This window comes from Oncorhynchus clarkii, chromosome 26, assembly GCF_045791955.1.
Source record: "Oncorhynchus clarkii lewisi isolate Uvic-CL-2024 chromosome 26, UVic_Ocla_1.0, whole genome shotgun sequence".
NCBI lineage: Eukaryota > Metazoa > Chordata > Actinopteri > Salmoniformes > Salmonidae > Oncorhynchus > Oncorhynchus clarkii.
Genome location: NC_092172.1, coordinates 24,930,951 through 24,957,424, shown reverse-complemented (window position 1 = coordinate 24,957,424; position 26,474 = coordinate 24,930,951). Strand labels below are relative to the sequence as shown.

The 26,474-nt window shown below is 40.8% G+C and overlaps 2 protein-coding genes across 8 annotated transcripts in view; both read left to right on the top strand.

Annotated features, from left to right (window-relative positions):
- The first annotated feature begins 1,954 nt into the window (after positions 1-1,954).
- On the top strand, positions 1,955-16,670 carry LOC139384906 (transmembrane protein 41B-like). The gene is made up of 7 exons (XM_071129808.1): positions 1,955-2,166; positions 3,009-3,126; positions 7,472-7,600; positions 11,987-12,080; positions 12,199-12,303; positions 12,511-12,649; positions 13,819-16,670. The coding sequence occupies exons 1-7, from the start codon at positions 2,064-2,066 to the stop codon at positions 13,986-13,988; spliced, it is 858 nt and encodes a 285-aa protein (XP_070985909.1). The 5' UTR covers positions 1,955-2,063; the 3' UTR covers positions 13,989-16,670.
- A 3,000-nt stretch (positions 16,671-19,670) lies between these two features.
- LOC139384506 (DENN domain-containing protein 5A-like) overlaps positions 19,671-26,474 on the top strand; it is a 47,635-nt gene continuing 40,831 nt past the window's right edge. For 3 of the 7 annotated variants that reach the window (XM_071129324.1, XM_071129322.1, XM_071129321.1), the window contains exon 1: positions 19,851-19,950. In XM_071129324.1, coding sequence (XP_070985425.1) covers positions 19,851-19,950 — 100 coding nt within the window. Of the gene's footprint in view, positions 19,951-26,474 lie in introns of all 7 variants that reach the window. The other 4 variants (XM_071129327.1, XM_071129323.1, XM_071129326.1 and 1 more) reach the window with 3 other exon arrangements.

The following is a 26,474-nucleotide window of genomic DNA, read 5'->3' as shown; positions in this document are numbered from 1 at the left end:
AATCCTTTTCCAAAGCGTCTGGTCTATATCTTAACATTAATAAATGTGAACTCATAGCTGTCAAAGATTGTGTGACACCTTCATATTATGGTATTCCAGTAAAATAAGAACTTACATATTTAGGTATAACCATTACAAAGGATCAGAAGTCTAGAGGCTTACTAAATTTTAACCCTCTTATTAAATAACCCCAGAAGAAACTAAATCAATGGCTACAGAGGGACTTATCTTTAAAAGGTAGAGTCCTAATAACCAAGGCTGAAGGTATCTCTAGACTAACATATGGTGCTCTATCTTTATATCTTGACAGAAAAATAAGCAAGGAGATAGACCAGATGCTTATCAACTTTCTTTGGAGAAACCGTACCCATTACATTAGGAAAACTGTTGTAATGAACACTTATGAGAATGGTGGACTGAATTTTCTGGACTTTACTACTTTAAATAATACTTTTAAGATCAATTGGATAAAACAATTCCTAAGAAGACCCACTTCTATCTGGAATTTTATTCCTCATCATGTCTTCTCTACTTTTGGTGGCCTTAACTTCATGTTGTTTTGCAATTATAATATTGACAAAGTTCCAGTGAAACTTTCTGCTTTTCATCGGCAGCTTTTCTTGTCATGGTTCTTAATTTATAAACACAATTTTTCTCCACACAGATATTATATATGGAATAATTGGGATATATTGTATAAAAATACCTCTCTGTTTTTAGAATATTGGTTCCGAAATAATATCCTATTGGTGAGCCAACTGCTAAATGCAGAGGGTCTTTTACTCAGTTATAAAGAATTCTTATCACTTTACAAGGTCCCTGTAACACCTAAAGATTTTGCAATTGTTTTAGATGCCATTCCCTCAGGTGTTGCTATGTTATTCAGGAACGTGTCAAGACCCGACCCTCAGAGCCTACCTTCTATTGACCCTGTTGACTCATCAGTAGGAATGATTTGTTTCTCTTTTGATCCATTCAACAACAGAGCGATACGATCCTTGTTTCAGCAGGATGTTGTATGTCCTTATGTCATGCCTTATTGGAATGGATTTTTTGATAGTATCTGTTGGAAAAAAGTTTGGATGTTGCCACACACATACCTACTTGTTAACAAAATTAAGGAAGTTTCCTTTAAAATGATTCATAAATATTATCCTGCCAACCACTATATGAAGAAGTTTAAGGAAAACATCAACTCAAATTGCTCCTTTTGTAATGACCACCCAGAAACAGTTCTGCATATTTTTTGGCATTGTATGCATGTAAGAAAACTGTGGCAAGACATCAATAGGTTTATAATTGAACACATTTATGAAGATTTTACACTATTGTGGAGAGATGTGCTGTTTGGATTCTTTACATAAAATAGAAATAAGCGGAAACATTTTTACGTAATTAATTTAATTATTATTTTGGCCAAATTTCATATACACAAATGTAAATTTACAAACAGAAAACCACATTTTCGTACCCTACAAAAATAAATTTAACTGTATTTTAAGACGGTTAAATGCTCTACTAACAAAAAAGCTGTTAGAATTGTAAATATATGCATGTCCCTTAAGGTCCTTGTGTAATTGTAATGTGATATTGTACCCCCTAGCTCGATTGTCTATTGTTTGTAATCTATGTATGCTTGTGTTCCCTCATGTGCTTTATGTATTGATTTGTTGTTAATAAAAATAAAATAAAAATGTAAAAAAATTCAGGACCATCTTTCATGATGATTTGGATGACATCATAACATCAGAGATCAACCAACATCTATCTAGATGTTGTACTCAAAACTTAGTCACATAAATGAAAGCTACTAATATTACTGCTACTGTATAAACGCCAATAATATACTATATAAACAATAAACACTGTGCTGCTGTAGCATTGTCTTGGAAATGCAGGGTGCCCAATAGGGGCACTGTGGGGAAAAAGTAGAAAAACAAACTCAGAAAAGGTGAAAGGTTGTGGGAATGTGTCAATTTGCTAGTCGGCAAAGCGGTCTCTCGTCTCTTTGACAGAAAGAAGCCCGGTGTAGCTAGATCGATATCTTAATTTAATAAGCGGACATGGCCAAGAAACGAAGAGAAAGACGAGAGGCCGATAGTGTTTCGTTAGTAACGTTACACGAGGAACCGAAGACAAAATGTAACGAGGCACAAACCCTCAAAGGTATGTATAGCTAACGACGTTGCTATCCCGGCTAACTGGCTAGTATAGCTAGCTAATTTACTTGTTTTTCTAATTGATTTGCTAACGTTAAGATACATTACTGTTTGATATGGTAAACGTCTTGTTAAATAATGTTGCTAGCCGGCTTAATAACCAGCCAGATGATTGTGAAATGCGGATATGCTGTTGTCAGTCACCGTTGGCTAACTAACGTTACTAACAGCTGATTATCAAGATTCAGAAGTTGCTTGCTTTCAAGGCTGGTGGTATGACGGAGTTGAAGCACAGACAAAATGGGTTAGTTACCAGTATCGTTGGTTGAAATTAACATGATCAGGTTAGTAACTTAGTAGGTTGCTATCTATCCAGCCACTGTCAGGGACCATACCCAGTTTGACGTTAAGTTGCTAATGTTAATCAATGTCAATGACAGAAACACTTGGATGAAGTCAGGAAAATATTAGGCTAACCATGTAATGTTATTAAATAGATTGAGCAACAATTATCATAACAGGATGTCACACAATACACACTTCATTTATACATTTTGTTTAACCTTTTAAAATAAACGGGTGAGCTTGGAGTCATGTGAAAACATAGGCAGATATGTTCCTCCTCAAAGTTAGAATACATGTAGTCAGTTTCAAGGATTATATATCTTGAATGGTTTGACTACATAGCATGCTTCATGTACTCTGGGGAAATCAACCAGGAACTAGAACAAGTGAAGCAAGACATTACATGAGGCTTACTGCTGTTGTTACAGAAGAATATAGGCTTATCATGATATTTTAAATTTGCTTACTGTATGCTATATAACTTAGCTACTCATCTCTCCACAGAGACTCGATACACTGGAGGGGGCTCAGCTCGCATGTCTCTCCTCATCCTGCTGTCTGTCTTCACCTGCGCTGCTTCTGTCATGTACCTAGTGTACAGGAATTTCCCAGAGCTCGACAAGTAATTGTTCTTTGCATTTATCTTTCCTGCAAGCCGACCCATGTACAAAGAGTTACTTTTGTACAACATTTAACTTTTGTGAAACAGCCTACCAAATGACATTCACCAGCCAAGTTAAATCATTTCATTCAAACGGTTCTCATCATTAGCTGTGATGTTGATAACAGGCACCTGTATAGACATATTTTCAACCAACCTTTACATGATTGATTTGAGAGATATATATATATTCACACACACACACACAGAGAAGTCAGAAGTTTAAATACACTTAGGTGGTAGACATGAACTCGTTTTTCAACCACTCCACAAATGTCTTTTTAACAAACTATAGTTTTGGCAAGTCGGTTAGGACATCTACTTTGTGCATGACACAAGTCATTTTTCAAACAATTGTTTACAGACAGATTATTTCACTATCACAATTCCAGTGGGTCAGAAGGTTACATACAAAATTGACTGCTTTTAAACAGCTTGGAAAATTCCAGAAAATGATGTCGTGGCTTTAGAAGCTTCTGATAGGCTAATTGACATAATTTGAGTCAATTGGAGGTGTACCTGTGGATGTATTTCAAGGCCTACCTTCAAACTCAGCGCCTCTTTGCTTGACATCATGGGAAATCCAAAGAAATCAGCCAAGAGCTCAGAAAAAAATTATCGACCTCCAAGTCAGGTTCATCCTTGGGAGCAATTTCCAAATGCCTGAAGGTACCACGTTCATCTGTACAAACAATAGTACGCAAGTATAAACACCATGGAACCATGCAGCCGTCATACCGCTCAGGAAGGAGAGACATTCTGTCTCCTAGAGATGAATGTACTTTGGTGTGTAAAGTGCAAATCAATCCCAGAACAACAGCTGGAGATCCTGGAGGAAATGGGTACAAAAGTATCTATATCTACAGTAAAACGAGTCCTATAAATCGACATAACCTGAAAGGCTGCTCAGCAAGGAAGAAGCCACTGCTCCAAAACCGCCATTAAAAAAAGCCAGACTACGGTTTGCAACTGCACATGGGGACAAAGATCGTACTTTTTGGAGAAATGTCCCCTGGTCTGATGAAACAAAAATAGAACTGTTTGGTCATAATGACCATCGTTATGTTTGGAGGAAAAAGGGGGAGGCTTGCAAGCCGAAGAACACCATCCCAACCGTGAAGCACAGGGGTGGCAGCAGCATGTTAATAGATGGCATCATGAGGACGGAAAAGTATGTGGATATATTGAAGCAACATCTCAAGACATCAGTCAGGAAGTTAAAGCTTGGTCGCAAATGGGTCTTCCAAATGGACAATGACCCCAAGCATACTTCCAATGTTGTGGCAAAATGGCTTAAGGACAACAAAGTCAAGGTATTGGAGTGGCCATCACAAAGCCATGACCTCAATTCCATAGAAAATTTGTGGGCAGAACTGAAAAAGCGTGTGTGAGAAAGGCCTACAAACCTGACTCAGTTACACCAGCTCTGTCAGGAGGAATGGGCCAAAATTCACCCAATTTATTGTGGAAGGCTACCTGAAAAGTTTGACCCAAGTTAAACAATTTAAAGGCAATGCTACCAAATACTAATTGAGTGTATGTAAACTTCTGACCCACTGGGAATGTGATGAAAGAAATAAAAGCTGAAATAATAATAGTACATTGCACATTCTTAAAATAAAGTGGTGATCCTAACTGACCTAAGACGGTGTATGTAAACTTCCAACTTCAACTGTGTATGTATGTATGTATGTATGTATAAATAATATATTATACATGTATAATATATTGTGGCAAATCTCTTCAAGATTAGGAGTGTTTGTCACAAATGAAGTGGGAAACTGTCACCAAAATCACCCCAGATTGAGAGTTGTTCCGAACAGGACAGTACCTGTGTTTGTGTCTCCTTCCTGATACACCCAGGCCACAGGCAAGGTCAAGGATAGCAGTGTTTGGTACAGGAATTGGGTTCTCGGTAGGTCCAGGTCCAAACGCCAACAGGTAAGTCCAATCAGTCCAGCTCATACACGGTAAATCCAGCCGATTATATTGTCTCTTTCTCTATGGTTCACAGATCATTCCAACCCTTTCTCGCTCTCTTCCTGGTTCGTCTTGACCCTTTATACGTGGGTCGGCACCACCTTCTGAGGGTTCCCCTTGCTTCTGGGAATTGTAGTTTTGTCAGTCGGCCATTTTGTGATCTGTAGTTCTGATCGGGGTGGCCATTTTAGTGATGGGCAGAGCCGTTTATTAGTTCTGCTCTGACATCTGCCATTTATCACTCAACCCCCTTTGCCCACAATATGTATGTGTGTGTGTGTGTGTATATGTATGTACAGTGTGGCAAAGTATTTAGTCAGCCACCAATTGTGCAAGTTCTCCCACTTAAAAAGATGAGAGAGGCCTGTAATTTTCATCATAGGTACACTTCAACTATGACAGACAAAATGAGAAAAAAAAATCCAGAAAATCACATTGTAGGTTTTTTTATGAATTTATTTGCAAATTGTGGTGGAAAATAAGTATTTGGTCAATAACAAAAGTTGATCTCAATACTTTGTTATATACCCTTTGTTGGCAATGACAGAGGTCAAACGTTTTCTGTAAGTCTTCGCAAGGTTTTCACACACTGTTGCTTGTATTTTGGCCCATTTCTCCATGCAGATCTCCTCTAGAGCAGTGATGTTTTAGGGCTGTTGCTGGGCAACACAGACTTTCAACTCCCTCCAAAGATTTTCTATGTGGTTGAGATCTGGAGACTGGCTAGGCCACTCCAGGACCTTGAAATGCTTCTTACGAAGCCACTCCTTTGTTGCCCAGGTGGTGTGTTTGGGATCATTGTCATGCTGAAAGACCCAGCCACGTTCATCTTCAATGCCCTTGCTGATGGAAGGAGGTTTTCACTCAATCTCACAATACATGGCCCCATTCATTCTTTCCTTTACACGGATCAGTCGTCCTGGTCCCTTTGCAGAAAAACAGCCCCAAAGCATGATGTTTCCACCCCATGCTTCACAGTAGGTATGGTGTTCTTTGGATGCAACTCAGCATTCTTTGTCCTCCAAACACGACAAGTTGAGTTTTTACCAAAAAGTTATATTTTGGTTTCATCTGACCATATGACATTCTCCCAATCTTCTTCTGGATCATCCAAATGCTATCTAGCAAACTTCGGACGGGCCTGGACATGTACTGGCTTAAGCAGGGGGACACGTCTGGCACTGCAGGATTTGAGTTCCTGGCGGCGTAGTGTGTTACTGATGGTAAGCTTTGTTACTTTGGTCCCAGCTCTCTGCAGGTCATTCACTAGGTCCCCCTGTGTGGTTCTGGGATTTTTGCTCACCGTACTTGTGACCATTTTGACCCCACGGGGTGAGATCTTGCGTGGAGCCCCAGATCGAGGGAGATTATCAGTGGTCTTGTATGTCTTCCATTTCCTAATAATTGCTCCCACAGTTGATTTCTTCAAACCAAGCTGCTTACCTATTGCAGATTCAGTCTTCCCAGCCTGGTGCAGGTCTACAATTTTGTTTCTGGTGTCCTTTGACAGCTCTTTGGTCTTGGCCATAGTGGAGTTTGGAGTGTGACTGTTTGAGGTTGTGGACAGGTGTCTTTTATACTGATAACAAGTTCAAACAGGTGCCATTAATACAGGTAACGTGTGGAGGACAGAGGAGCCTCTTAAAGAAGAAGTTACAGGTCTGTGAGAGCCAGAAATCTTGCTTGTTTGTAGGTGACCAAATACTTATTTTCCACCATAATTTGCAAATTCATAAAACATCCTACAATGTGATTTTCTGGATTTTTTTTCTTCTCATTTTGTCTGTCATAGTTGACGTGTACCTATGATGAAAATTACAGGCCTCACTCATCTTTTTAAGTGGGAGAACTTGCACAATTGGTGGCTGACTAAATACTTTTTTGCCCCACTGTATGTATGTGTGTGTGTGTGTGTGTGTCTACGTGTACGTTGTTGGATTATTTTATGGAGCAAAAATGGATTTGATTTTATAATGGAGCATTTTCTAAATTCAAACATTTCCCTGCAACTAGCCATCAGAGTTTAGGAGACACCTGGGATGTCGAATAGAGAACAAAGAAAGTATCACCATGTAAAGGCTGTTCTTAAATCTGCCTATTACATCTATATAGTAGCCTGTTATCAATGATTATCACAGCTAATGATGAGAATCATTTGATTTAAATTGTGTACAGCCTAGTATGACACACTCCAATATAGACGGTCACGTTTTAAATTCTCTGTTTCTATAAGTGTCAAAGCCCTTGCACACAGATTCTCACACACTTTTATTTACCCACAACATTGTATGATGGTGAATTGATATCCACGTTTTTTTAATTTCAGTGATGAGATGGCTACTATTAAAATCCCCAAAGATATGGATGATGCTAAAGCCTTGGGCACTGTACTTTCCAAATATAAGGACACCTACTACACCCAAGTGTTAGTAGCCTACTTTACCACCTATATTTTGTATCCTTTTGGTTAGTAAGTGTATTGCAAAGTTGTCAACTTTTGGATAGATTGAGATGCATACTTATTAGTTGTTTCAACATGAATCAAGTCTGCGAGGCCCCCTATCTATTCCAGTGGGTCAGCAGAGGAGAGCGTCAAGACAGAAGCGGACCAAGACAGGCTTTTGTTACTCTGATGGGCCTGTTGATTGCATCATCCCCTTTCTCCCCTACCTTGCTCTCGCCCGCTCGGTCTCCCTCTCATTCATTATTTCCTATTGAACAAAGCAGCCAGCCAAGCCCATAGTAAAGGCATGGGCTTTCCTCTGGATAATGAATGGAGAAGTAGGAGGTGGGGGTACAGTGGGATTTGATCCTTGAGTATTAATTCAGGCAATTATTGTGTGTTAACAACAACCAGAGTGCGGTACATTTTTCCTAATTTTATAACAGACAGATTAATATGGACATGCAGTGCACACAAGTTAAACTTTATCAGTACAGTAGGTTCTAAGGACTTCCTTTCCACCCACAGCTATTTGCAATAACTCTGTTCCAGCTTTGTCAATTGCACTTCAGACAGACTTTACGGGCAGATAGAATTATCCTCTATAAAAGAGGAGAAAAACATGGTCCGATGCATGTTATGGTCCCACCTCATATGTAAACATCACCTATCTTCAGAGCACATTTTATTATGACGAATATGAATTAACACTGCACAGTATGAACTATGAATACAAATGCAGTATCATGCCTGATGTTTTCTACCCTGCTTCCTCTGCTAGTTTTCCTATTTTCTTTCCCCTCCACGGTCTTGGCACATATTAATGCATAGTGTCTGTGCTCTGGCCAGTATGTGCTAACAGCACAAGGACTGCACCAGCTGACCAGGCCCTGGCCACTGTGTGATGTGTTGCCTTGTTGTTTTACTGGTAAATAAATGTTAGGATATCCTATCTGAGGAATGCTTTGCCCACAACATGATAAAGGTCAGCAACATGACCAGTAAAATTACAAGGCAATACATCCCAGACAGTGGCTGGGGCCTGGTCAGCTGGTCCAGTCCTTGTGCTGTTAGCACATACTGGCCAGAGCACAGACACTACGCATTAATATGTTCCTAGAGAGTGGAGGGGAAAGAGGTTAAACAAACTAGCGGTAGAAGACATCAGACATGATACCACATTTGTATTCATAGTTCAAAATGTGCTCTGAATATGGATTGTGTTTTGATATAAGGTGGTACCACTGGACCCCCCCCCCCCTCCCCCCACCTCTTTTATAGCTGATACTTCTATCCTCCTGTGATGTTGCTGAAAGCAGGCAGATGACTACAAATTAGTCCTGCAGCCAGATCTATAATAAACTGGCACTGTATACTACTACAGTGGAGTATATCTTCACTATACTAAACATAAGAAGAAACGCAACATTTTAAAGTGTTGGTCCCATGTTTCATGAGCTGAAATATAAGATCCCAGAAAAGCTTATTTCTCATTGTGTACACATTTGTTTACATCTCTGTTCGTGAGCATTTCTTCTTTGCTAAGATAATCCATCCACCTGACAGGTGTAGCATATCAAGAAGCTGATTAAACAGCATGACCATGACACAGGTGCACCTTGTGCTGGGCACAATAAAAGGTGTAGTTTTGTCACACAACACAATGCCACAGATGTCTCAAGTTGAGGGAGATTGCAATTGGCATGCTGCAGCAATGTCCACCAGAGCTATTGCCAGAGAATGTAATGTTAATTTCTCTACCATAAGCTGCCTCCAATGTCGTTTTAGAGAATTTGGCAGTATGTCCAACCGGCCTCACAACCGCAGACCGCATGTAACCACACCAGCCCAGGACCTCCAACTCTGGCTTCTTCACCTGCGGGATCATCTGAGACCAGCCACCCGGATAGCTGATGAAACTGTGGGTTTGCACAACAGAACAATTTCTGCCCAAACTGTCAAACCATCTCAGGGAAGCTCATCTGCGTGCTTGTCGTTCTCACCAGGGTCTTGACCTGACTGCAGTTCGGTGTTGTAACCAACTTCAGTTGGCAAATGCTCACATTCGATTGCCACTGGAAAAGTGTGCTCTTCAGGCCTTCCGGGCGGCGCAGTGGTTAAGGGCGCTGTACTGCAGCGCCAGCTGTGCCACCAGAGACCCTGAGTTCGCGCCCAGGCTCTGTCGCAACCGGCCGCGACTGGGAGGTCCATGGGGCGACGTACAATTGGCCTAGCGTCATCCGGGTTGGGGAGGGTTTGGCCGGTAGGGATATCTCATCGCGCATCAGTGACTCCTGTGGCGGGTCGGGCGCAGTGCACGCTAACCAAGGTTGCCAGGTGCACAGTGTTTCCTCCGACAAATTGGTGCGGCTTGCTTCCGGGTTGGATGTGCCCTGTGTTAAGAAGCAGTGCGGCTTGGTTGGGTTGTGTATCGGAGGACGCATGACTTTCAACCTTCGTCTCTCCCGAGCCCGTAAGGGAGTTGTAGCGATGAGACAAGGTAGTAGCTACTAAAAACAATTGGATACTGTGAAATTGGGGAGAAAAAGTGGTAAAGATAAAAGAAAAGTGTGCTCTTCACGGATTAATCCCTGTTTCTACTGTACTGGGCAGATGGCAGACAGCATGTGTGGGTGAGCGGTTTGCTGATGTCAACGTTGAGAACAGAGTGCCCCGTGGTGGTGGGGTTAAGCTATGGGCAGACATAAACTACGGACAACGAACACAATTGCATTTTATCGATGCCAATTTGAATTCACAGAGATATAGGATCTCGTCACGGTATCATATCAATACTTATTTTCCACCATAATTTGCAAATAAATTCATAAAAAATCCTACAATGTGATTTTCTGGATTTTTTTTTCTTCTCATTTTGTCTGTCATAGTTGAAGTGTACATATGATGAAAATTACAGGGTTCATCTTTTTAAGTGGGAGAACTTGCACAATTGGTGGCTGACTAAATACTTTTTTGCCCCACTGTAGGTGGGGGTGAAGTGACTATGCATAGATAATAAACAACGAGTAGTGGCAGTGTACAAAAGGGGGGGGGGGGAATGTAAATAGTACGGTGGCGATTTTATGAATTGTTCAGCAGTCTTATGGCTTGGGGGTAGAAGCTGTTGAGGAGCCTGTTGGTCCTAGACTTGGCACTCCGGTACCACTTGCTGTGCAGTAGCAGAGAGATCCGTATATAACTTGGGTGGCTGAAGTTTTTGACAATTTTATGGGCTTTCCTCTGACACCGCCTATTATAGGTCCTGGATGGCAGGAATTTTGGCTCCAGTGATGTACTGGGCCATACGCACTATACTCTGTAGCTCCTTATGGTAAGATGCAGAGCAGTTGCCATACCAGGCAGTGATGCAACTGGTCAGGATGCTCTCGATGGTACACCTGTAGAAACTTTTGAGGATCTGGGGACCCATGCCAAAATAAATTCAGTCTCCTGAGGGGAAAAAGGTTTTGTCGTGCCCTCTTCACGACTGTCTTGGTGTGCTTGGACCATGATAGTTCGTTGGTGATGTGGACATGAAGGAACTTAACTCTCGACCTGCTCCACTACAGCCCCATCGATGTTGGCCTTCCTTTTCCTGTAGTCCACGATCAGCTCCTTAGTCTTGCTCACATTGAGGGAGAGGTTGTTGTCCTGGCACCACGCTTCCAGTTCTGACTTCAACTGACGTCTCATTGTTGTCGGTGATCAGGCCTACCACGGTTGTGTTGTCAGCAAATTTAATGATGATGTTGGAGTTGTGTTTGGCCACGTAGTCGTGGGTGAACATGGAGTACAGGAGGGGACTAAGTACACACCCCTGAGGGGCCCCAGTGTTAAGGATCAGCGTGGCAGACGTGTTGTTGCCTACTCTAACCACCTGGGGACGGCCTGTCAGGAAGTACAGGATCCAGTTGCAGAGGGAGGTGTTTAGTCCCAGAGTCCTTAGCTTAGTGATGAGCCTTGTTGGCACTATGGTGTTGAACGCTGAGCTGTAGTCAGTGAACAGTGTTCTCACATAGGTGTTCCTTTTGTCCAGGTGGGAAGGAATACCTATGTGTTCATGTTTCAGCATGATAATGCACAGCCCCATGTCGCAAGGATCTGTACACAATTCCTGGAATTTGAAAATGTGCCAGTTCTTCCATGCCATGCATACTCACCAGATATGTCACCTGTTGAGCAGGTTTGGGATGCTGTGGATTTAAGTGTACAACAGCGTGTTCCAGTTCCTGCCAATATCCAGCAACTTTACACAGTTCTTGAAGAGGAGTGGGACAACAGTTTATATTTTTGTTTCATGTATTTTTGTGACCGCATCCACAAGTGTGTGTGTGTGTGTGTGCGCATGCTGCTGTGTGTTCAACCCTTGAGCTGTATTCCTTGATGCTGCTGACTCAGCCTCCAGACATTTGCGATCCCTGGATCCATCTTCCTCAGCATCCTGTCTGGTTATCTCTACCCCTTCCCCCTGGCTCTTTTCCTCGTCTGCCTGGTGAGTATACTATGGACACAAGGACTAATAATAGTGGTGACATTTACGAAATGTACTTTGACTCTGTAAACCAGACTCTGTTTACAAAATGTACTGCCTCTGTCACTGTGTTTTCCAGTGCTCTGGCCTAGGGGCTTCCTTCTGCTACATGCTGTCTTATCTAGTGGGGCGACCAGTGGTCTACAGATACCTGACAGAGAGAGCCCAGAAATGGTCCCAGCAGGTAAGACCTTTTGGAAGGAAAAACTGGTTGTTTCTGTACTTGAACAGTATAGGAAGTTGTTGATATGACAGTACAAGCAAACTTTAACAGTTTAATAACAGCCACATGTCTATCTGCACCCACAGAACAGTGGAGTCTTAGTAGGGGGCTAGTAGCCTCCAAGCCTTACTGTGAATGACAGGTTATGATATCTGTTTTCAATTACAGGTAGACAGGCACCGAGATCATCTCATCAATTACATAATATTTCTGAGGATCACTCCCTTTCTCCCCAACTGGTTCATCAACATCACCTCACCTGTCATCAACGTGCCTTTGGGGGTCTTCTTCCTTGGTACTTTCTTTGGTGAGGCTAGAATATATCAAACTCCAGTATTTCCTTTTCGGTAGAAAACAGTGTTGCATTGTCTTTATTGCTGAGCTATTTTTGAATCTCTCATACTATTTAATACAGTGATCACCAACCCTTTCTGAGTCCAGATCACTTTCGCAGTCTAAAAGCAAGCGGAGATCTACAGCTCAGATTCTTTTTTTTTTTTTTTTTACATTAACCTCACAAACAGTTTTGTAGACATGAGGTTTGGGCAGTAGGCCTAATGTCAGACCATATTATATTTCAAAACTTGGATAACAGATCAGTTGATTTAGCACTTGTGAGGCACTGTGGTGCATCAATTGCATCAATCAATTGAAATTGCTTTTTTATTTTACTGGATTGATGGTCAACGAGGTCAAATCACGATGTCAGTGATCTTCAGGTCAAAAGTCGGAGCTCTAGAAAGATGCCTGAGTTTACGAATTGGAATTCCTCTGGTGAGACTGACCAGAGAGAGGGAACACCATCTTCCACTTGATGGTGAAACTCGAGTCGCACCGCATCTGCCTCATGCACAAATTCATGTTGTTCCTATGACCAGAGAAAGTTAAATATTCATTGAATATAAAATTGACACGACAAGCTGCTAATAATAATAAAACGCAGGGCTATCGATACTTTGCTACTCATTCATTGCAGCTGCAGCCCGAGCGGAAGTACGGAGAAGCAGCTTTTAGTAATCGTGTTGAATAAAAACAGTGACAGTGCTGAATATGAAGTTAAACATGAACTCACTCATAAAAACAGCAGCTCTTTGCTGTATTCGTTGACAGTCTCTGTGGTCATGATTTTAAAAGTTATTAAATCTTACATAGGCTAGTAGCCTATTAAACTTGGCTGTGGCCAGGGTCATGGAACTCTATAGCCACAGTGATTTGATCTGATTGGGCAGCGTAGTAGGTGCACTCGATTTAGTCACAGATTTGCCAAGGGTAGGTGGAGTTTCTCTTCAGACAAATAAAAATGGGAATGATGCGCAGGGCTTTTGAATCAAGTGCACCTACCGTCAACAGCTCAACACAGTATAAAAAAAGGAGCTCAAGCCTTTGTTCACTTTTCTACAGAAATATTTGGTGATCGCCTAGGAATGCCTTGGCTGTCTTACAATCCTGACTTCCTCCCTTATCTCTGACTGTCAGGAGTGGCCCCACCATCCTTCGTGGCGATCAACGCTGGTACAACACTGTATAAACTGACAACAGCTGGGGAGGCAGTGTCCTGGAACTCTCTGATTGTGCTAGGTGTCCTGGCCGTACTCTCTATCCTGCCTGTCTGCTTCCAGAAGAAACTGCAGCAGAAGATGGAGTAGGCATTAGACAACTCAGCAACTCATCTGCCTGCCTGATCCCCCAGCCCGTCCCTTGGCTCAGGAATGGTACACCCCACTGTCACTCACATAGTCCTGCCTGTTGCTGTCCCACACACCTGCTGAGGTTGCTGTGGAAACATTGCCCGTTGACACAACCCTGACTCCTGTGCCCAAAACATGTGGTTGTGGCCACCTCAACTTTGTGCTCTACAAAGGACTAACTGGCCTCTGCTCATCCTCGGGTTTGTTTTCCCATATTTGTTAAATGTTGCATGCCTGGAAATTGAACATTTTAAGAAAGGATACAGAAAACATCAGGCATCTGTCTTTATTGTTTTTACTCACAATGGTTCTCACAAGTTCAAGCTAAACTTCCCTCCTTTGTATTTCTTGAACAGTGTTTTGAATTGATTTAATCTCTTAACCTGTGTGATATGGGTGAAGTCAAAGCAATACTGATCAGAGTCGCAGTTCAGTGTTTTTGATTTTCACAACATCTTTGGACTATTGTTATGACTGTTTTATACACTGGTTAGATTGTGAACATATTAAATCATTTAGAACGTTCTATCATTTGAAGATATTGTTAACACACCACCCTAAAAGGATCTGCGTGCCATCAATGTTGACATGAAAAATATGCATGTGAACACATGCAGTTAACTTGGTTTTTCAACCACCACAAATTTCTTGTTAACAAACTATAGTTTTGGCAAGTCGTTTAGGACATCTACTTTGTGCATGACACAAGTAATTTTTCAAACAATTGTTTACAGACAGATTATTTCACTTATAATTCACTGTATCACAATTCCGGGTCAGAAGTTTACATACACTAAGTTGATGGTACCTTTAAACAGCTTTGAAAATTCCAGAAAATGTCATGGCTTTAGAAGCTTCTGATAGGCTAATTGACATAATTTGAGTCAATTAGAGGTGTACCTGTGGATGTATTTCAAGGCCTACCTTCAAACTCAGTGCCTCTTTGCTTGACATCATGGAAAAATCAATTGTAGACCTCCACAAGTCTGGTTCATCCTTGGGAGCAATTTCCAAATGCCTGAAGGTACCACGTTCATCTGTACAAACAATAGTACGCAAGTATAAACACCATGGGACCACGCAGCCGTCATACCGCTCTGGAAGGAGACGCATTCTGTCTCCTAGAGATGAACGTACTTTGGTGCGAAAAGTGCAAATCAATCCCAGAACAACAGCAAAGGACCTTGTGAAGATGCTGGAGGAAACGGGTACAAAAGTATCTATATCCACAGTAAAACGAGTCCTATAATCGACATAACCTGAAAGGCTGCTCAGCAAGGAAGAAGCCACTGCTCCAAAACCGCCATAAAAAAGCCAGACTATGGTTTGCAACTGCACATGGGGACAAAGATCGTACTTTTTGGAGAAATCTGATCTTCTGGTCTGATGAAACAAAAATAGATCTGTTTGGCCATAATGACCATCGTTATGTTTGGAGGAAAAAGGGGGATGCTTGCAAGCCGAAGAACACCATCCCAACCGTGAAGCACGAGGGTGGCAGCATCATGTTGTGGAGGTGCTTTGCTGCAGGAGGGACTGGTGCATTTCACAAAATAGATGGCATCATGAGGACGGAAAACTATGTGGATATATTGAAGCAACATCTCAAGACATCAGTCAGGAAGTTAAAGCTTGGTCGCAAATGGTTCTTCCAAATGGACAATGACCCCAAGACTACTTCCAAAGTTGTGGCAAAATGGCTTAAGGACAACAAAGTCAAGGTATTGGAGTGGCCATCACAAAGCCATGACCTCAATCCTATAGAACATTTGTGGGCAGAACTGAAAAGGCGCATGCGAGCAAGGAGGCCGACAAACCTAACTCAGTTACACCAGCTCTGTCAGGAGGAATGGGCCAAAATTCACCCAACTTATTGTGGGAAGCTTGTGGAAGGCTACCTGAAACGTTTGACCCAAGTTAAACAATTTAAAGGCAATGCTACCAAATACTAATTGAGTGCATGTTAACTTCTGACCCAGTGGGAATGTGATGAAAGAAATAAACGCTGAAATCAATCATTCTCTCTTATTATTCTGACATTGCACATTATTAAAATAAAGTGGTGATCCTAACTGACCTAAGACAGGAAATTTTTACTCTGATTAAATGTCAGGAATTGTGAAAAACTGAGTTTAAATGTATTTGTCTAAGATGTATGTAAACCTTCGACTTCAACTGCAGAAAGATAAATATGAAACCCTTGATGCTTCTGCTGGGCCTTTCACTTAAACATCGCTACTAATTGGATTTCCCCTTCAATTGTATGAAACGGCATATCAAGTATTGAAAACTGGTGTTTTTTATACTATTCTTTTTATATTTGTTCTACTAATGGTGCTGAGACTGCCTCTCTGCCTGTGTGCTCTCCCTTTTGTGCGTCACCAGTCCAAATCCTCTGCCAGTTGAGAAATGCAGTAGTGGATGATCCAGCAGTGCCCTTTGCAAAGCTACCAATTTAGATTTTTGGTTGTTCATGCTTTTCCCAGGTGTTCGTGATTTCACACTGCTACTTCATGTACAGTGCCTTCAGAAAGTAGTCACACCCCTTGACTTTTCCAAATGTTGTTGCGGGATTAAAATGGATTTAATTGTAATATTTTTATCAACGATCTACACAATACTCTCTAAGTTGAAGAAAAATTCTAACATTTGTTAATTAAAAACACAAAAAAAACACATACGCTACATGACCAAAAGTATGTGGACACCTGCTTGTTGATCTCATTCCAAAATCATGGGTATTAATATGGAGTTGGTCCCCCCTTTCGCTGCAGTCGGCATTCCAATTCTTCCCAAAGGTGTTTCATGGGGTTGAGGTCAGGGCTCTGTGCAGGCCAGTCAAGTTCTTCCATACCGATCTCGACAAATCATTTCTGTATGGACCTCGCTTTGTGCACAGGGGCATTGTCATGTTGAAACAAGAAAGGACCTTCCCCACACTGTTCCCACAAATTTGGAAGCATAGCCCGAACCATTATTCCTCCTCCACCAAACTTGAATTGGGACAGGTAACATTCTCCTGGCATCCACCAAACCCATCTGTCAGATGTTGAAGCGTGATTGATCACTTCAGAAAACGCGTTTCCACTGCTTTAGAGTCCAATGGCGCCGAGCTTTAAGTGAAAACTGTAACTAGGCCACTCAGGAACATTAAATGTTGTCTTGGTCAGCAACTCCAGTGTATATTTGGCATTGTGTTTTAGGTTATTGTCCTGCTGAAAGGTGAATTTGTCTCAAGTGTAATTAGTAACTTCACCATGCTCGATGGGATATTCAACATCTGTTTAGTATTTTATTTTGTAAATATTTTTTTTACCCATCTAACTACAAATCGATGCCCTACGTAAGGCATTGGACAACCTCCCTGGGCTTTGAATTTGCTTTTTGAAATTCACTCCTCGATTCAGGGTCCATGTGACTTGTTGAGCACATTTTTACTCCTGAACTTATGGTAAGCCTCAATAACAAAGGTGTTGAATACTTATTGACTCAAGACTATTCAGCTTTTCAATTCTATTAGTTTGTAAAAATGTCTAAAAACATAATTCCACTTTGACATGAAAGGGTATTGTATGAAGGGCAGTAACAAAACATCTAAATGGAATACATTTTAAATTCAGGCTGTAACACAAAAAAAGAGTCAAGGGGTGTGAATACTTAAGGCAGTTTATATATTTTCTTAGAGTCCAACCTGTATGTATCTGTTGGTGTTATGCCTAATTTGTACTATAGTTTGGGTGCTTTGATGTGATTGGAGTGATTTTTATCTGGCCTTACCTGATGTCATTATATGAATTCTCTGCTGCTGTGAAACCTTCTGGTTGTGTCTAGAGGTTGATACAGTGAATGTGCACTTGGGCAGTCTTACTGTTGATGTTTCTTCAAAATCCATGTCTCAAGCACTGTCCACTCTTCTGCATCTGAAATCACTCATTATTTATGAAATTTGATTTGATTTTAAAAAGTGAGAAAGCATTTTTTAATTTTGATTATCAACGGTCTTACTTGGATTAGCGTTTTAATCCAGTATATAAACCCTTTCTGAGTATGAGAAAATGCAATTTATTTAATTACCTGAATTAATTTGTGTGTCCACTTGGCATGTCTAAGGCTGTGTTTACACAGGCAGTCGAATTCATATATATTTTTTCCGCTAAATGGTCTTTTGACCAGTCACATCAGATCTTTTCTCAGAGCTGATCTGATTAGTCAAAAGACCAATTAGTGAAAAAATAGATCAGAATTAGGCTGCCTGTATAAAAGCAGGCTTAGCGCTTCATATTTTTATGTAATGGCTGTGTTGACACGGGCAACCCAATTTTTCTATTTAAATTTTTTTTTTTTACCACTAATTGGTGTTTTGACCGATCAGCTCTTTGGTCAAAAGATCAGAACTGTTCTGCCTGTGTAAACACAGCCCTACTGTATCCCAATCCCGCTGTTACCCATCAATCATGACCTGTTTCATTTCATTTAGTTGTGTTAATGTCCTTGTTTGAAATTTGGGCTTCACTTTTTTGTAGTTCATAGAGGTTGCATCATTACCTCATCTTGATTGCACTGCAGTAGTTTTCAGAGGGATCATGCCTGATGGGAGATCCTGTAGCAGTTCAGTCAATACAGTGTGCTCTTATGAAAGCTGTTTTGGGGTTTAATAAATAAGAATGTTGTTACTTAGCCCTAATATTACTAGCACATTATTTGTTCACCCAATTTGATATCAGAAGTAATTTCTGGAACTGTATTGACACATATTTGCAATAACTGTTTAAAAGTCCCCAGTAGTTTTATCCCATTTTTAAAGACCACTGCAATATTACACATGTTTCTTATTACAACTTTCCAACAGTTGTTAATTTTCATGCAGAGAATATTGAGAATATCTGTGCTGGCTTGGATGATTCTTGGTGTGTGCATTCATTACGCTTGTGATCTTTACAGTATTAAGTTGTGCAAAATGATAATGTATGGCAAGTGTTTGTAATTATTAACATTTATTTTGAAATAATAAAATGTAATATACATTTTTTTTCTCACTGTCCGGTAAATGATTGGAAAATGAGAATGAGAATCTAATGCCAAAGTTCTGCATGTTTTTACCGTCACCTTTTACCACAAGGTGGAGCTCTTTGTACATGTCTACAGAGTTCAGCCCCACAGTTGCTTTGACTTATTTGACTTTTTTTCAAGTAGGACAACATTTTAATGAAATATATTCTAAATTGTGCATCAGAACGTTTATTTACTTATTTTTCCTATTTCTGACACCTTATCTGTGCCTTGAATACTCAAGTAGAATACATATTACTGTATGTGTATTACAACTATGGAATTACATGTGTATTACATGAATACAATTGTTCAGACTAAACTGGTGAAATTAAAGTTTGCATTCACTTGAACACTGGTGTTGGCTACAGTGGAGTAAGAATACTATGTCTCAGGTTCATTATAGGTGCAATAAGGCTTAATGTAATGCAAGATTACTATAGCATTATTATAAAGGAGAGGTTTTTACAGGATAAATCCTTAACTCAGGAACTGAAGGGTAAAATGCATAACGTAATCTATAAGGAGTTTGCACATGCTCAGTGTGTTCCCTCTACGCAGAGGTAATGCAAGGGTTTGAGAAGATCTGAGACAGATGAAAACAGCTGTACTTGAAGACCCATAATGCCTTTCGGCTGGCATACTGTTCTGATTTTCAGGCTTTGCAGTACATCCACAATGGCTTCGCGAAATCGCTACGCGATCCTTTAATATGCACCCTGCTGAAAAAGCCGAGGAAAAGGGACCAGACCAGTCCGGACCAGTCTCAAAATGACCACCGGCTTCAGCTCGAATTCATGTCGATTCGCAGATTATTTTGTTATCTGCGGACTTGACACTGAAAGCGGGCTTGAACCAGACGAACTGTCAGGTAAGTGTTGTGCACGGGCTGGGGAACCATAAGAATAATTCTGCATGGTGTATGTCTTAGTTTGTTTCTTTTATATAGATTTTAGAGTACAGTATTATATCCATGTTTAAAAAATAAAAACATGACAGTTTATAATGGGTTGATAACTGGTAATACTGTGTACATCAGTAAGTAGGACGGCACATCAGTGTTCATACGAGTTCCTATTTTCTACCTTTCCATTTTATGTTATTACGTTACGTCTAATCGTTTAGAAGGGATTATTCCAATAAATGTTGTTAGCTTGAAATGCTCGAGAACTGTAGGCCGTCGATGTTCCAGCTGTAATTAAAGACAACGAAAAACTGTTAATGGATTAATCTCCTCCTGAGTATAGCCAGCACTCATTAAGTGGTCAAAAGCAGGACAGACATACATTTACATACGTAGATCACTGACCTTGATTGGCTGTTTCAGACCTCACCAGAATAAGACATGTTTCTATTTCTACAATTTGTAAATAATAGGGATATTTCCCCTATCAGTAGTACGTTGATATTACCATACTGTCAATTGTAATTACACATGTATCAACAAGCACATATATATATATATATATATATATATATATATATATATATATATATATATATATATATATATACAAGCAGGTTAGGCCAAAAATAGCTATATCAAAGAAGCACATCTGATCTCTTAGTTGTTTATGACATCTGAACAATTTGATTGATTCCCCTCTGCCTTCTTACACACTTACCCTCAGTGTAGATCGAAATCAATTGATCAATGCATGGCAGAGTGCAGAAAACAGAGTGAAACTGGGAGTATCAAGGACCATAAGGTTCTCCCTGGGGGGGCAGAACACTGAATATGTCAGGATGATGTCATTATTAGACCGGGTCTGCTGTTTCTTGGGAGTGCCATGGGTCTCTAGGGGAGATGAGGATGGTATGATACATAAAGCGGGGTGGGGGGTGAACTCTTCCTGAGCTCAGGGTGGTGGGTTAGTTGTGTATGAGTTTGAAAAGAAGTGAAACTGGTGTGGGAGTGTACTTGGAAGATGCTGATCTTGGTTTTCTTGTCAGCAACAGTTATGTTTATGGAAGGAACTTGTAGAATCCAGGACATTGTTTTCAAAGGACAAGTCAGGCTACATTATTTTTTTGGTAGCCTAGGGTCTAAGGATATGTAAGTATGTGCATTTCCCTAAACTCAACTGTTACTTCCCAATCAAGCGCTAACGTTTTCTGCTGTAAACATAACCTGTTTATGAATATGTACAAATCAGAACAATAATTTATTCTACTGCAGAGACATTTTTGTTAGTCTCGCAGGTGGTCTCAATCATGAATCAGCACAATTTTATTTTGTTTGTGTCTTGTGAGATGTCATTAGTTGCTCTCCACCTCTGTAGGCTCTCTGGAAAGAACAAACCCTTGTATAGTTCAACAAACACAATGAGCATGCATCCTGTGCCTTGACTGTACAGTTTCCCCTCATAAACTATCCTAGTTTTACAGTATAAAATAACGAGGTATAATGTAGGCAAAGAGAAGACCGTGACCTGCCGTAATAAAAACACACACAACTCACTGGTTTGTGAGTGGCACCACCTTGCATGTCTCTCATTTCACTTAACGTAAGCCTAAGGTTCTACTTATCAAGGGACAGTTTTTTGCAGGAAGGATGGAAACATCTTTAGATAACACAAGATAACAAGATCTCTCTCGTACTTAACACATCTGATGAGATATTGTTAACAGTATTTGCATTAGTCATTTTTTCAATCTTTGTCGCAAAGACACATTTCCTTCCTCTCAGTGTAAAAGTGGAAGTAGAATCTTTTACAGAAATCAGTCAAGGATGTGTTCACTTCCCTGTTGTTTATCTTGAGAGAATTATGCTATTCAGATTCTTATCATGATTGTCTCCTCTCCTCGAGTACCTGCCTCTCTGAGATAGAGACCAGCTGGTGAAAGTTAAAGGTTACTGAGGTGTTCAGCAGGAGATTGCATGTCATTCAGTAATTCATCAATCTAGGAATAGTGAATTAGACAAATAATGGTGGTCCTCTGACCAGAGATTAGACTGTAGAAGACTAGAGGTTATCCTGTAGGTTCTATACTTGGTCTTCATGTTTTCTCCTGCAGTGACTCACTCAGACAATGGAAAGCCTTTTTGGGGGCTGAGGGTGCTATTGGCTGAGTTGATATGGGATGAGGAATTTGTCCTCTTTGCCATTCCGTGCATAGTTCCAGGGCCATGAGTGCACTGCTGAGACTTATAGCACTGTTTGGTCTAATGGTACAATAGGCTGTCATTAGACATGCTTGTTACAGACTGTTTCCTGAGTCTGTCAGCCACATCTAAAGGAATTAAAGCTGTTGGCCTGTCAGATATCTCAAGCTGTGTGTTTTATGTAGAATGTGTTTTGAATGATATGCTTCCAGGATTCCTCCTCTTGTAAGTTTGGGTCAGCGAATAGGAAGTGACTGCATGCCTGGCGGGGATTCTGAATAGTGAAAACTGCCTTGGGCCAGACCCTGATGTAACCTTCCTCATTGTGGTCAAGGATCAACAGGGTAGGTTATAATGGTTAGGGAGCATCTTGTCTAATCATAGAGGATTACAATACATCACATTTGCCCTCCTGCTTTTTAGGTAGATCCTACTATCTGACAAAAAAACCCGCTATTACAATGTTATTGCAATGTTGTAGCAAGAGGACAATACGCTAGCAATGTTGTGAGTGTACTATTCTCTATGGGGTGTTGCCACGTCACTGAGACATTGTGGGAATATCTGTGAAAATGTATCCCTGTGAGTATATTTGTGAATCTCCTCCAGCTGTACACACACGGCTGTTAGCGTTGGCCTTCCTTAAGCTCTGGTGTGGTGAGGTAGTGTCGTGATTGACTAGTTAGTGAGAGTGAAACTGGATGGTGCGCAATTCAAATAAATAATCATAAAAATTATGGATATTAAACATTTAGGTACATATAAGTCTTATATCAGCTGAAAGCTTAAATTCCTGTTAATCTAACTGCATTGTCCGATTTACAGTAGCTATTACAGCGAAAACATGCCATGCGATTGTTTGAGGACGGCGCCACACATTAAAATATTTTTCCACTGGCACAGGTTTCATAAATTTACAAATAGCGATTAAATATTCACTTACTTTTTGAAAATCTTCTTCTGATTTGTCATCCAAAGGGTCCTAGCTATAACATGTAGTGTCATTTTGTTAGATTAAATCATTCTTTATATCCCAAAAAGTCTGTTTAGTTGGCGCCATCGATTTGCGTAATCCACCTGTTCAACATGCAGAGAAAGGAATCCGAAAATCTACCCCTAATCTTTGTTTCAACAAGTCAAAATACGGTTCTATTTACTCCTCAGATACCCTAAAATATAATCAAACTATAATATTTCTTATGGAAAGAAGTATGTTCAACAGGAAACTGATTTTAGCAGGTGTGTTCTGTCTTCATGGCGCACGCAAACACGAATTTCCAAGACTGTCCCTGTACTAAAACTGATATTTCTTATTCGTTTTTGAAGTTACAAGCCTGAAACCTTGAACGTAGACTGCTGACACCATGTGGAAGCCATAGGAAATGCAACCAGGGAGCTAATTTTCAATATCACCTTATACTTGCCATTCTAAGAGGATGGTATCTCTCAAAAAAAATATTCTGGTTGGTTTTTCTTTGGATTTTGACCTTCCATATCTATTGTGTTATATTCTCCTACATTATTTTAACATTTCTACAAACTTCAAAGAGTTTTCTTTCCAATGGTACCAATTATATGCATATCCTGGCTTCAGGGCCTGAGCAACAGGGCACGTCATTCAGGTGGAAATTGAGAAAAAAGCCCTAAGTTAAGGTGTCTATTTAAAAAAATATATATTATTTCACCTTTATTTAACCAGGTAGGCTAGTTGAGAACAAGTTTTAATTTACAACTGCGACCTGGACAAGATCAAGCAAAGCAGTTCGACACATACATCAACACATATGGAATAAACAAACATACAGTCAATAATATAGTTTAAAAAAAAGGTCTATATACAGTGTGTGCAAATGAGGTAGGATAAGGGAGGTAAGGCAAAAAAATAGGCCATGGTGGCGAAGTAATTACAATATAGCAATTAAACACTGGAATGGTAGATGTGCAGAAGATGAATGTGCAAGTAGAGATACTGGGGTGCAAAGGAACAAGATAAATAAATAAATACAGTATGGGGATGCGGTAGTTGGATGGACTATTTACAGATGGGCTATGTGCAGTGATCTGTGAGCTGCTCTGACAGCTGGTGCTTAAAGTTAGTGAAGTTAAAGTTAATATCTCCAGCTTCAGTCTAAGCTTCCTACAGCTTGGCCTCTGTCCTACTGCTCACCGACTGACTGCAGAGACTGGCTAGTGACAGAGAGTGTGGACACGTACACTGCTGTCACCCTGAAGCTTTACACTTTATTTCTGGGTTGTTTACTCACCACAAATGGTGATTTTTCAACCATCTCTCTGGGCCTTAAGTCACTCTCCCCTGACCTCTACTTCCCGTCTCCTCTCCCTACTAGTCCACTGTCATGGTCTGCAAACAAATATACCATTGGCACATTTCCACTGAAGATTTCCGTCACTTTTTTACCAAAAAGACTCAGACTTTTCTGTTTCCCGGGTCTCACTGGAAATGGCTCTTGCAGACCTGCTCTGACTTGGGGCCAAGCCCAGGATACTTTTCAGTGTAATTTATATAACAATGGCTACTGGGGACTTTAACACCTTCTCACAAAGCAACTGTCGTGATGATGCATAGGTTGTTGGTTCTGCTTGCAACAAGTCTTTTGTGTCACATTCCTGATGGAAACATACGTTTCATTGGAAAAGCACCTCTCCCTCTCTCTACAGTAGAGATCCATGGAGTATGTATCCTCTTAGAGAAACAAGGCCTTTGGATGGTTACATGAATACTTTCTCATGCAGCTATTTTGGTATCTCTTGATAACGCCCTCCACCACAACTATACTATGTGGAGATACTGCAAGCAGTACACCGTGTTCTCGGTATGAACTTCCTGCTGCCTCTCTCATTCTCAGGCTGCTGAGACCCAGTTAGCACTAGCAGAGCTAGCAGAGCTGCTTCATATAGAGTAGCAGCGGTGAGTGGGAGAGCTCTTCTTCTCCCTGGCAGACTGGAGGAGTCACGTGCACACAGCAAACAGACAGCCCAGCACAAACTGCTCTCTCTGACCAATCAGACGAGATGATGGGTGTCATGTGATTAGTGGACTGAGCGAGCTGCAGTCTCTAGTCTATGCAATCAGTCTGTGCTGTGCTGTGGTGGTGAGTGAGTCGACTAAAGGCGTCCGCACACTTTCCAGCCGAAACAGCTCGGAAGGGTTTGTGCACATATCATGACAACATTTTGTGACGTTTTTGTTAGTTTCTGACACCGGTAAGAGTTTTTTCAGCTGTTCGGGCACACACATTTTTTCTTGAGGGAAGCCGAAGTCGGTAGCCAAAGTCTACGCCCCTTCGTCGGTGATTGGTCAACAGTAGGGATTCTTCAATAAAGTCTTTGTTGTCATTCAATGAGAGACCACTTGTTTTCATGCAAATGTTTAATTGAGAAGTACTGCACAAAAACATCTTAGTTGAATGTAAAATTATGCGGCTAACATCTCCTCTGTAAAAACTTCAAAATTAATGACAGATTTCTTGAGTTATTTTAGATGAATTCTGACCGTTTTGACAGTGTATACTTGCTACAGCTTCTCAAAATGGACAAACTATTGACGCTTTTTTCTTGTTTTTCAAATTAGGGGTTTTTACGGGAGTATGTGAGCACACTCGTTCAGTTCGGCTAGCCGAGTTCTGCTAGGCACGTAGCCTAACTGAAGCATGCTGACACCTTAAGAAACACAATTAAGGTAGTGTGGTCCATGACGCATGCTCTTATCACCCCTCAAAATCTGCTGGGATGTTTGTTGGAGAAAGAGGGGCTTGCCCATACGCTGATCTGGCAGTTTCACTTCAGGTGAGCAGAAGCCTTGTGAACACAAGCTGATTTGTCAGTTTTACAGTGTGGTTTGAGTCACACTGGTCTTTCCATGGCTTGTGTTCTGACTCAAACGGTGAAGTCAGGCAGTCAGGATGGATGGGGCTTTCCAGATAGCCCTTTCTCTGATCACCACCAATGATAGGAGGAGGTTTTAGTGGTGAATTGAACAGCTGTGCCTAACTGACAGCTGTCACTCACCCTGTCCTTCTCAGGCAGTTTTCTGTAACGTGTATAGAGGCTACATTGTACAGTATGTTTGTATTGGTTCACAAAGCCCATATATCCTCACAGGAAGCCTCTGTCATCTTTCTCCAAGACACTGCCCCTTATTGGGTTACACCACCAGGACTTAAAACAGATGTGTCCTTTAGAGGGTTATTTGTCTTAAGAACCGGAACAGGAGTCCGCCTGGAGATATAGGCCTAGCAATGTTCTGTAACAGTTGGACCCCAACACTG

Excerpts from the sequence above, each read along its gene's own strand:
- LOC139384906 (XM_071129808.1), top strand. The coding sequence starts at position 2,064 with ATGGCCAAGAAACGAAGAGAAAGACGAGAGGCCGATAGTGTTTCGTTA. Across the intron at positions 7,601-11,986 it reads TACTTTACCACCTATATTTT|CCTCCAGACATTTGCGATCC; the intron begins GTATCCTTTTGG and ends CTGCTGACTCAG. Across the intron at positions 12,304-12,510 it reads CCCAGAAATGGTCCCAGCAG|GTAGACAGGCACCGAGATCA; the intron begins GTAAGACCTTTT and ends TTTCAATTACAG.